This window comes from Lactuca serriola, chromosome 4 (assembly GCF_051521515.1).
Source record: "Lactuca serriola cultivar US96UC23 chromosome 4, Lser_US96UC23_V15, whole genome shotgun sequence".
NCBI lineage: Eukaryota > Viridiplantae > Streptophyta > Magnoliopsida > Asterales > Asteraceae > Lactuca > Lactuca serriola.
This window is the reverse complement of record NC_136411.1, coordinates 122,601,567-122,614,541: the sequence shown is the minus strand read 5'-3', so window position 1 is coordinate 122,614,541 and position 12,975 is coordinate 122,601,567. Positions and strand designations below refer to the sequence as shown.

General features: G+C 35.2%; 1 protein-coding gene across 1 annotated transcript; it reads right to left on the bottom strand.

The window, feature by feature from the left end:
- Positions 1-2,113: 2,113 nt before the first annotated feature.
- On the bottom strand, positions 2,114-12,601 carry LOC145102449 (nucleoporin (DUF3414)). The gene is made up of 31 exons (XM_079039847.1): positions 12,438-12,601; positions 12,166-12,339; positions 10,729-10,818; positions 10,528-10,600; positions 10,319-10,452; positions 10,106-10,246; positions 9,712-10,038; positions 9,524-9,622; positions 9,364-9,441; positions 9,215-9,274; positions 8,953-9,110; positions 8,661-8,862; positions 8,447-8,566; positions 8,315-8,373; positions 8,116-8,226; positions 7,931-8,029; positions 7,700-7,788; positions 7,448-7,596; positions 7,229-7,372; positions 7,043-7,147; positions 6,837-6,947; positions 6,637-6,744; positions 6,426-6,536; positions 6,204-6,340; positions 5,475-5,895; positions 5,250-5,357; positions 4,799-4,857; positions 4,184-4,568; positions 2,804-4,099; positions 2,508-2,709; positions 2,114-2,349 (listed from the first exon to the last, which is right to left on the bottom strand). Exons 1-31 carry the CDS (start codon positions 12,543-12,545, stop codon positions 2,243-2,245), a joined length of 5,565 nt encoding a protein of 1,854 aa, XP_078895973.1. The 5' UTR covers positions 12,546-12,601; the 3' UTR covers positions 2,114-2,242.
- Between the last annotated feature and the right edge of the window lie 374 nt (positions 12,602-12,975).

The window sequence follows — 12,975 nt, the reverse complement described above, 5'->3', positions numbered from 1 at the left end:
TATTATGACAACTACTTTTTTAAATGAGTTATTGTCATTGTAGCTCAACAAACTTTAGTGCATTGGTTTAAATGGTCCCTCGTGACTATTTTTTGCATTTGAGGGTCATGTACTTGTGTTTTTATGTTTTAAAATGTCATTTTTTAAATTTGAAGGGGTCATCCGGTGACACCCATCCTACCTTGCACTTTACCAATTCCATGTCGTTGTCACCTGGATTAAAGAAGTCCTGGTCATTTCCATGTGGGTGTGATAATGTTTACTCTAGTTTTTTTATTTGGGTCATCCTACCTTGGAGCAAATTAGTACTCTCGTTCCCTTCTCTACATCTCGCGCTCCAAATTTCACTATCTCCCTCAACCCAATTTGTGATTGTGGTGACTGCAATTGGGTTAATCGCCGACGTTACTGGCCCATGGAGAGAACCTGATCCAAGAGTGGTAGCGGAAGTGTGGCGATTTTTAGTGGAGGTTCGTGAATTTCAGGCCAAGCCGAGGGGTATCGACTATGAGAAGAAAAGGAAACACCCTATTGGGGTTCGCTTTTGTCGTTGTTTGTTGCAATGATAAGAATATGAGCTTGAGCTCTGGTGATTGCGATGATACAAGGTTAATAAATTGTTCTAATAGGGGAGTTTTGATGGCTATCAAGAAATTCAACCTAAAACACTTCAAATCGATAGTGTTTCTCGACTATCAAACACCAGTCAACACCTCAAATTCAAACGAATGTGATGTCACATGGAGATTTCAGAATCAGAAAGAGAAATCATGGAGAAGGTATAGAGATTTCAGAAGGCTCAAGATCGGATTCACCGATCCCTTCACTTACAAAGTAATCAGAGCGAAATGATGACATTCCAGTGTCAATGTACGTCGTCCCCGACGAAACCCATTCGGAAAAGGTGGAGGTTTGTTGGGGGATTGACCGGTGTCAATGAGTGCCTGAGCAACTACCGTCGACGAATCAAACCTATAACCGGAGCCGTCTTCAACTTACTCCCCAGAAGTTACATCGTCGACGACGTCACATGATTCACCTTGTTCTGCCACATTGGAGATGTCGTTGGGGACATCGATGGATTTGAATCAAGCACCAATGGGATCATCGAAAACATTTCCATTGAATTAACAACAAATCCTGATTTAGGAGAAGGAAGAGTTGATATGGTAGAAGCGTACACTGGCCGGAGCTCCTCCACCCTGTGAGCAAAATCGAAACCCTTATCACGTGCTTCACTTGATGGTCTTTGTACCTATAAATTTTCTCAGCGTGGATGAAGCCATGATTCAAACACTCCATGTGCATATTCGCACGAAGAAGAAAAAGGTCATCAGGTTATATGTATTCACTAACCTTCTTGGCAGGTGACTAAGCAGAAATACATGCTAAAATGGGTAAAATGACATTTTCAAACGGTAAAACACAAATATATGCCCCTCAAATGCAAAAAATAGTCACGAGACCATCTAAACCAATATATGAAAGTTTGTTGGGCTACAGTGATAATAACCTTTTTAAATTTATGATATTTTGATTTTTGTTTACACCTAATAATGTAGTATATTTTAATTTAATAGGTTAATTCTATTAAGTTGTAAATTAAAAAGTTACGGAGATTTTCTATGATATGATTATTAATAAAAAGGAAAAACGAAAATTTAATGAAAAAAAAAATCCTAAGCGGCATTTGGCATCTAATGGAGGAAAACGTAAAAGATATTTTTGGACGAAGCAATCAAAACAAGAATCCACTAAAGACATGAAACAAACATGTCGATGTCTTTTTTTTTTTCTTTTCTTTTTTGTATTAGGACTGAATACCCAAAAAAAACATGGTCAAACAGCAATAATACATGAGGGAATTTCACTTTTTATTTCCACCCCAAAATCCCATACAGAATGAATCCGATCCGATCCTCACGCACGACCGTTCCCATCACCCCTTTATCAATAACTAAACTTTTATATTATAACCCATAAAAGAAAAAAAAATACGAATATGAAATGTCATGATATCTAAACCAAAGTAATCATGTTTTTACCAAGAAATTTTACCTAAAAATCAGAAAATTTGAATAGTTGTCTAGTAGTTTCTGTTAAGATTATTACATTAGGCAATAGGCAATAGGCAATAGGCATTAGGAGTGGAGGGGAGGGGATAAACTGTAAAACAAAAAACTACCTCATATCATATATCATATGTTTAGTCTTTACAATAATAACTTACTGTGCAAAAAAATCACAAACAGCCTTCAGTCTGTAACAATCCTATTCCTGGGTAAACATACGAACTTATTTGCTTCAATGACTTGACCCAATCTTCAAGAAACACATGCTCTTTAGTTGCTGCACATGTTTTTTGTTTTATAATAAAACCGTTAATATCAAAAAAAAAGAAACATACTTATATTTATTTCTTTATTATATTATATTTTCATTTCTTTGTACTATTTAAATATATTTTTCGAAGTAGAATGGTGTAATAAGAAATAAATGGTAGGTACCTGTAAAGAATAATTTGAGTTCCTTGGAGAAATCTTCAAGTCGCCCCATAACGGGTCTTATACCACAAACTTGTGAGACACAGAACTCCAAATATAAACATTTTTCCGTTATTTGTATGAGTAAGATGCATAGACCCTCTGTTTCTGGCCTCAACTTCTTCCCTTCTTCACATAACTCCCTAACTATTGCAATCCCTTGGTCCTGTATGTGTGTTCAACATCAAAAACTCAAAACTCATATATATATCTACACACACATGGGTACAAAAATTGCAGAGGGAGGAAGGAAATTATACCTGCAACCCATGTAAGATATCAGGCATTGGTAGATCAGGGAAATGAGCAACATCAACAAACCCCACCTCCTCAGCCCTTTTAGCAGCAGCATCTGCTTGCAAACATAAAAACTTCAAAACATAAAACGCAATCTTGTACACCTCTATAGCAGCCATATCAGCATCACAACCATCTGTATTTCCCATTTTGTCCTTCACCACAACTGCATTTGATGATGATAAACTCAAAAACCAACCACTTCTACTGTTACTTTCTGGGCCCCGGCTAATAAAAGCTAGCAAACGTATACTCCTTTCCCTCAATTCCACATCCATTTCTTTTTTCATGCTTTTACTCCACAGGTTCTCATGTTTTGCCAACATGCAAATCAGCAAAAGGGTATGCTGTGTCTCCTTTAGATCGGTCAAACTTGTTTGACTTTCAGGACGCGCTCGCTTCTTTTTATCAAGAATAGGCGCGAAATTCGGCGTGTTTAGACAATAAGAAATGAAATCCGGTTTTTCTAATATAAAACAAGAAATCACATAATCTAAAGTATCAGAAGCTGAAGGACTGTCTTTTAGAGAGTATAAAATCATGGACACCACTGCAAACCCCAGACCCCATATCTTTTCTTTTTCTTTTTCATTTTCATTTTCATTTTCGTCTAGTAATACTCTCAAAGAAGAAAAGAATCCCATGTTCACAAGCATCTCTGCGCCTTTTCTTACACGAGCAAACGTTAAAAGAAACTTTAAAATCACAGGGACTGAATTGGAATATTTTTTATCAGGAAGTTTTTTGATGACGTTCTGGCCCTTTAGATGCTCCTGGATGATGGGAAACCATGTTGTGGGTGTTGACAAAGTTTTTATCACCAAATCGATAGTTGAAATGGAAAGGGTAAAGTGGTCAACGGGTTCGATAAAGTTGCAGAGAATTGGGAGGAGGCGTGAAAAGACATCTGTAACCTCGGATTCGTTCTTGATTGATTTAAAAGAAGGGGAGTTGATGCAAGAGAGAAGTGACATGAGTAAAAGCTTCAATGAGTTTGAGTCTTTTATTGATTTTAAACTGGAAGTGATGGTTTTTATTATAAGTATGGAAGATAGGAAAGACTGTTTTCTTTGTATGAATTTGAGAAAATGAAGAAGTAATTCAGCTTGAGCTTCAAGAAAATGAAGGGTGTGATTGGAAGAATCGGTGGATTGGAGTGATGATTCTGTAGCTTCATGGAGAGACTGACATATATGTTCAATACATGAACTAATTAGTCTCTCAGAAAGTCCTCCACCAATATTAGCCTTCCATCTCAGCTGCATCAAGAATAAACATCAAGTTAAAAAGAAGGGTATTCATGTCTTTTCCACAAACAAGAAACCGAGATTATGAGAACTTACATCTTCATCATAGACAGGCAGCATGGTTGTCAATGCCTTCAAAGCTAAAAGTTTGGAGTTACTAAGGATCAACATAGAATTCACATCCTTCATGTGATACAACATTGTTTCTGCATCTTTTTTCAAGCCTTTCCATTCTGAAACATCCCATAAATCTATTCCTAAATCTTTTTCTAGACGTGTGTAGTCAAATAGCAGCACGTTTTTAGCATGAATTGACAGGTTTTCAGCTTCTTTGTTTTGGTAACTTTCTAGAAATTTGGATTCTAGAAGAAACTGAAACAGTTCTTTGAACAATTTGTGTTCTATCTTTCGACCTTCGAATTCTCCTTTCATGTAGTAATACAGGTCACTCATTATCAAACTCTTAAGTTTCTTCTCTTCCCTACCAAACATAATATGCAGAAAGTGTGAAAACCTAACATTATACTTTCAGTTTTTTTCTTATTAATACATCGTACTTTAAAAAGTCACCACAATTATAGCATTGTACTTTCAATTTTCATTTTATTAAAAGTGAGATGCTATAATAAACAAATTAATGAAAGTGTGATGCTATTTCTTACATTTAGCCATTTAAGTTATAAAAAGCTGTTTGGGCTACAGATTCAGTACCTGTAACGTTGTTGCCTATATTGAGATAGCAATTCTGAAAATGCAGGTAGATCATGTAACTGCAATATGAAGAGAAGATGTTATAAACAACAAATCTGGCTACAAAAGCATAAGGAAAACATGGCAACCACAACTTTAACCCCCAATGAAAAGAAAAATTATATAAGGTCATATAACTACATAATATGTAGAATGAAACACAAGAAATAGCAATGTACTTCTATTGATTTCTCTACTATAGCATCCTACTTTCATTTCTTCCTATTACAACATTGTACATTGAGAATACTACTCAATTATAACAATGTCATCCAAATACAATGCAATGAGTATAGGCTATAATAATACAAAAATAAATGAAAAAAAGCTGCTCTTTTTTGCATTTAGCCCTAAACTGTACAATGAAAAAATTGGATATGATAAACCCAACCAAATGTGTAAAAAAACACACCTTTCTTCCCAAGTTGCTTAATTTTTCAACTAGTGATGAAGACAAACTTCCTGTGCAATCATTTCTCAAATTCTCAATAGCTTGAACAGAGAACAGAGCAGCAGAAACCTGCCAAAAGTAGCACATTGTAAAGAAACCATCAACAACAAATCATATTTCCAAAAAGTTTTTAGATCTTTCAAGAAAGAATATAAATATACTCCAAGTTGTTTTACAAGAGTGTACCTGTGCTTTAAGATACTTGTCATTATCATACTCACAGGAAGCATACGACTTGATGAGGTCACTCAGCACTGAGTTGTTGCACCAAGCAGATAATATGTCTCTAGGACCATCATGATTATCATCTGCTTTTTCAGCATTACTAGATTTGGATAATTCAGAAGTTTTTCTGATGATTTCAGGATGTAATACCTTCTTCTGCAAAAACATCTCAAGTGACATCATTTGCAATATGTCCGCCTGACATTGATATCTGTATGATGATAATAGAGGGTCTGTACTCAAAGTTACTGAGATACAGGTGGACAGCTGACTCCAGAAATTTTCAGACTTCTTCAGATGTTCCACAACATTTATAAACTGAGAAGCTCCTTGCCACAATGCCATCAAGAAATCCATAACATTTAGCAGCATTTTGGGTTGACTGGAAACAACAGAAATCAATCAATTATAGGGTAGAAGTAGAACCTTAAATTAAGGGTGTGTTTGGTTTTGTGGATTGCATCACATTTAGTGGAATGTGACACAATTGGAATTCAAGAATCAAGATTCTACTCTGTGGCATGTTTGGTTGCCAAATGGATGGAATTCAATTCTATCAGAACCATTTAAATCCCATGTTTGACAGACTTCAACATTCCTAGAGGTGGTGGAAGGAATTCAATTCCATTCTTTCGTTTTATCTACGAGACCAAAACACTCACCAAGTATAACAACTGGTAAGAGATGTACCTTTTTATCATTTCTGATGATTTTCCAATATACACCACAAGAGTATCAAGCAGATTTTCTCCCTTGGGCCCCAAAGAGCCAGAAGCAACTTCAGCTGTATTATCCTTTGAATCAACTATAGCTAGAAGAAAGGCAGGCTGCAATTTGAACAGTTAAACAAAAGTAGAATCTTGTCATGAAAAACTGATTCTTTACATGGAGGCAGAAAAAGTTTAAACACACCTGGTAATATGCTGCTGAAGCGAGCATCTTAAAAGTATTGGCAATAAGATCTTCATTCAAAGGTGATTGCTCACTGATAATCAGAGCAATAGACTTCCTGAAATCTGCAATCTAATAGCAAACAAGCATGTATATACAATTACATCGATGAAATAGGCATAGCATTTAAAAAAAGAGTGAGCTAAAAAATGAATTTAAAAATGTGTTTTACCTGCTTGTCATCTAGACCAAAGCACGCATTTGCAGACATGTAGGGTTGTAAATCATCAGCAGTCAAAAGTAACATGGAGAGAGCACTTACAGCACCAAATTGGATCTTCTGTTTAAGTAACACATTCAGTTAAAAACTTTTTAAAATCAACAACAATATAAACATATAACAATTCAAGATGTTATTGTGAACTTCCTTACAGGATTCCAGGAGAATGATATCAGAGATATGATAGCTGTAACAACAGGAATTGGCTTGGTTGCAGATGACAACACTGCTTGATGGAAGATTGGATATCCAGGCAAAGCATCCTAGATATATTACAATAAAAGATCTTATATTAAAAAGGTACTTTATATCATATTGAGCTTAATTAAAAAATCAGGTGTAGATATTGCAAATGTACCTTTGAAAGATCAAAAAGCAAGCTGAAAATATCCAATACAGAACAAATTGCTAGCTGTAGTCCTTCAATTTCCATTACTCCATACATACGGCTAACATAAAGTTTCTGCAAGAATTTTGTTCAGATTGTTGCTTCAGAAAAGTAGCTATTGAATTTTGAAGGGCATAAATGGAAATGAAAGCAGACCTCTAAAGCTGGTGTTGTTATACAAACAATGCGAAAGAGAGCACTGTGGACTGAAGAATCACAAAGCAACAAATCACGAACAATATCTCCCATTTTTGGGGAGTGTGAGATTGATAAAATGCATGTCTTCACAAATTCAAGCACCTACAAGAATAAACGAAAATAAAATCAAGAATTCCCACTTTTCAACTTGCATTATACATGTCAATTCATATATACCTTTAATGTCACCTTCCAACGAAAATGTCTCACTTTGTATTTCCAGTACTCATGATTAACAAGAACATACTGAATGCAGAAAATAACAAGAGCCAATAGGAAGTCATTTTCTATTCCCTTCTCCAATAGCTGAATCGTGAACTCCAGCACTGACAAGTAAAACCATGGAATTAAGAAAACTGAATGTAAGATTTAAAAAAAAAAATGTTTTATCATCAATAAAAAAGAATACTGAAGTAAAAATTAGCATACCTGATACAGCAAGTGGAAAGGAACTGTCATTATGCTCACAGTCAATAAGAAGCAATTTAGCAAGTCTTCCAGAAAGCAACCACGAGCCACTGGAGCAAGAAAAAGAAAAAAAAAATTAAATCTAACTTTAAAAAAAAAAGGATTAAGTTGTACAAAAGCCACCCTATATTGGGTTTAATAATATTTCCTTGAAAAACTAAAAAAACACCGGAAAATCCCAAGTAAACACACCTTGATAATGCATCTGAGTCACTGCTAAAAGGATTCATCTTTAGAGCAACATCAAATATATTGGTCTTCAAAACAGTTGGAATGACACGAGATGGGCAGCTGCAAGCAAGAAAATATAAATTGATATTTAATTTTTCAAATATTTAATAAGGGTATTTCGGTCTTTTAATAATTCAACAGCTAACCAATTTAACATCATAGCAAGAATGTTAACACCCATTGACATCATCAATGCTCCACTACGGTTAGGAGAAAGATTCTTGACTAAGGTGCATATGATCTCTGCCACATTTAACCTGCATAAAACACTCCTTATAAGTCATAAACATAAAAAACAAATAATTAAAAAAACGAAAAACAGAACATTTGAAAATCTCTATGTACCCAGTTATGTCTTTTCCATGGAATGTATCACCAATGCTCATCAGGGAATAACACACATCCTGTAGATAAAACACTTTTGAACAATTTATAAGGGTATATTTGGAAAATTACTGAATCTACCATATAGATTACCTTGTTAAAAGTGACTAGTCGGCTAAACAAACCAAGGGTAGCAAGAACTTCCTCAGAGCCATCTGGATACATCTCTTGTGCCACACGCAAAAGAAGCACTAACACTCCAGATTGTGTGAACTACATGAAAAATCAATGCAACACTTAGCAAAGAAAGTAAAATTACAGTACCCAATTGCTAAAAAATGAAAACAAGAAAGCATGTAATGTTCACCTCCCATCGTACAAGGGCACTGTTGTCATTTATGAATTTTAAAACATGACCTCTTGTATTCCCAGGTATCTCCAAACCTTCAAGTCCAGGAACAGACATTGGCAACCGTGTCTCCACAATTCTTGAATTAATGTCATATTCAAGGTTGACTCTTAGGTCAACCAAAGTTGACAATCCAACAGATTTGTCAAGAAACTTATACCTGTACACAGGTTAAAAGGACATATAACATGTAAATGTAAATTCTCAAACTTTATATAACACAAAAAGAACTGTATCATGTTGTACTCACACACATTCTGCAGGCCAAGCTCCTTCAGAGAGAGCTGATAATAAGTAAATAAGTTCCACAGTTCTGAAGGGGAATTCGCCTTCTAAGTTATAAAGCAGACACCGAACTGGTCCATCTATGAAACTGTCTCTATCCCAAAACTGAACACAAAGTGACTCCTGTATACCATTTATGGTCAAAGAAGTCAAACACACTTACAATGGAAAGAAAATAGTTGGCAATTAATCAACACCATAAAGAATAAATGAATAAAAATCCAAACCTCTCCCTGATAAATTTCTCCAAGAATGTTCAATATCAATTTGAGATTATTGTCCTCTAACTACAACATATAAGTCACCATTAATAAATATGCATTGGACAAAAAAGTCTATGTTGGTTAACCAAAAGAATGCATATGTAAACAGTTACCTGAAGACTGATTTCATAGGATGCTATGAATGCAGAGACAAAAGTCCTCAAGACACTACGAGAACCAGCAATTGGGCCCTAATTTTAAATTTAGGTGAAGTTGATTAATTACTATAAAACACAAGATATTAAGAAAGTTCAAGAATGGCAAATGGGGCACCTCTGAATCTTTCAGGAGATCACTGTGAAGGATTTCATCAAAATAAGATAAAGATGCAGCTCCAAAAGCTTGGCGAACATAACCCACATGATCAATTTCCTGTAACATAAAACCAATGTATGGTTTACATTTGGTGAGATGTAAAATGGTAATATATATGAGAGAAAATATTTGGAAACAGGTAGTACCATAAGCACATCATGTTCTTGTTTATCTGGAAGAGATGAAATGAGACATAGAAACACTGCCCATGTTAAAATCAATGGCCCTGATTCTTTCGTCTCAAATGCATCAAAGGTGGAAATAATGGCATCCACTTCTTGAATATCACTCACAGTTAAAGAAATATTCCCCTCCCTGAAAGGGGTCTCATCATGGATCATTTGGAGAAGATTTTCCAGGTAAAGGGTTTCTATAAGAATAAGCAACAGCTGTACTTTAGCATGATATATAGATTGCACAGCTTCACTTGATATTGCCAGTTTCCCAAAGTTACATGCCCCAGATATCATCCTCTGCATTGAATTATTGAGTTATTAACCCAAAAAAAAACGTATGATAAAACAAAAAGAATTTATATACCTGATAAAGCAAACACAAATTCTTCCACTGTTTTCCATCGCATGTACAAAATGATTCATAATAAGCAAGAAAAAGAATATCCAACACCAAATTGTCTTCAATAAGCATCTCCTCAGCCCACAAGGAGAAAACATCCACATCCTGCAAAACAGTCAAACACTTAACTTTGACCTAATTGAAGCTTTAAAGTTGATGATATATTATTGAATTTACCATGCTTTCAGGATAAGTGGCAGACAATAAACTCTCGATAACAGATAACAATCCGTTTTCCAATCCTTCAGAAATCAACCTCTGCATGATTTCCTTCAAACTTTGATCTACTTTTGAGCCATCTTCAGCATACACTGAACCAAAAGTTGTAAGCCAAATGAGGAGGAGAACAAAACAAAGAGTTAAGAAAATGGAAATTATGAACTTACAGGATAGCATGAAAATTTGGCGAATACACTTCAACACACATTGTCGTTCAATGTAGTACTGAAGCATAGCTTTCTTGAAAGTAGGAAGGAAAGAAGAAAATCAGGCGTACAAAAATCAAAGTGTTGCTTATTAGATTTATGTGTAGATGTGTCATGAATGACTTTGAACTTAAAAAGATAACATGAAGAAGAGGAACTAACCAAATGAAGTGGCTCGAGGGCTACAAGATCAGATGTGTCATGTTCACATGATCTTTCAACAAGTATATAAGATTGCACTTCATCCAAGCACTGCAACAAATGTGAATTCAGATCATTTTCACATCAAATTCGAACTACAAATAAATATTGGATGTGAGCTCTGAAGTGTAATAATAGGATAAAAGATAGTTGCAAACATGTATTGTTTTTTATCTTTTATTTGTTTGAGAAGGCATATGGCATGCCACATAATGCATCCACACATCCATGATGCCTGCTCGATTCATATTTCTAGTAAATGTGGTCAACACATACTCTTACAAACTACCATAAAGTTAGAGCCAAATTTGTAACTTTTACAAAACTTACACGTTGCAAACCTCTATTTTTGGTGATTGACATTTGACAAACAAATCCCTAAAAATACTAACGATTTGTTTGAGTTGCTTTTGAGTATATTAAAGCAGATACATCAAATCCAAGTAATCAAAAACAAGTATTTTGAAAGATTGAAAATGTCGGCATAAAGTGCACCAAGCATTGAGATATTATTTAAAGACCCAAAGTGAAAATAAAAAGACAGATTTTGGATGATGTTGATTACTTTCTTCGAGTTACAAGCAATGGCAAAGTTAATAGGTACATATCATATTATATATGTGCCATGTTTATCTTAAATCTCCATACTAAACGGATAAGATTATTGTTCCAAACAGTGCAAAAATATGGTCCTTTTCTTCCCATCCATTGTGAAATTGTAGATGTTGGCAACTTAAATCCCATTTGCTACTCCAATAAGACTATGATCCCAAGTCCAAATAGTCAATGATTATTGTTCAACTTGAGAATTCATGATTATGGCCTTCTTGCCTCTAGGCATCAAATCCCCATGATTATAGTATTTCTCTAACCAATGCCAAAGAGGCTAATAACCATTAATGCTCAACCTTTACACTAACAAGATACTTTGGTTATGCATTCTCTAAACAAGAAAAAAAAGCTGCTGATGAGGATTTTCATCCCAAAAGAATATTGGTTGACAGATTTTGCATATTTTATAGAATAACAGCAATGTGTCTTATCAATAGAATCAATCGTCTTGGTTCTAGAAACAATCATCACTAGGATCATAGATCCATCTCGTTCTTATTTGATGGGGATGATGATGCCAACTAATTGGCTGTGTCATCTATTAAGCTTCTGCTGCGTTCGTCTTTATGTCAGCAGAAACTGTAATATGCAATTACATGTGCACCTATCATGGATTCCAGTCAATTTCTAAACACACATTTTACAACTTATTAACCGCAGACAGAATCTCATCAGCTTATTCTAAATTTAAGAAAATTCCCCTAGGTAATTTTGATACAGTGTACAATCCATAAGTATGAACATACAAAAAACAATTAAAAGGATAATGTAGCCAACTGAACTGACCAGTGAGGAACTAATTTTCGTTGCCAATTCTTTTAATCTTGGCTGTATGGTTAACTGGTGAGAGCCGATTTGAAGTTGTTGGGAATCCAACGCCTCTCTCGATTTCTGACTGGGTGGCTTGAATAGAGAGACAGAGCCCAATAACCATGAGTGGTTTTCTTTCAACTTATTCACCTGCAAGTCCACATTTTAATTCCAAGTTACACGACCTAATGAAATGAATTACATGGATTTCAAGAAATTCAGGATTGAAAACAAAATGCGTATAATACCAGAGAAGTTGGGAGTTCGGATGATGGGGAAAGGTTTTCGAGTTCTGTCAGTAAGTCGGTAAAGGGATCCCACCATAGCGAGGCGTCGACGGATTTCGTCGTCGCCATTGGAGTTAGCTTGAAGCTTGAATTAACGATCTCTTGTGGGGGAAAACCCTAGGGGTTTAAAAGAAGGTTTATGTGATGGAGTAGCCCGCGCTTTCGTGTCAATTTTAGGATATGGTTTGTTCTGACAATGGCCCTTCATGTTTGGGATTTCATGCAAAAGTAACCATGAAAAAAAAAAATCCTCGGAAACTAGTTTTACCTCCGGTATTCACTGATTCACATGGATGTTATTTGGTCCGGAACCAAATAAGCCTTAAAATAAGAACCAAAAATTGGACCGAATACCACTATTTGGTTCCAACCGTTTCCAGTTCAGTTTGGTTCTATTAAAAAAAATATAAGAAGGTGTTCGGAAACGAAACCGAACCGACTGGACCATAACCAAAAAAAACTAAAAATCGAATAAGCCTTAATTCTTCAACTATTGTCA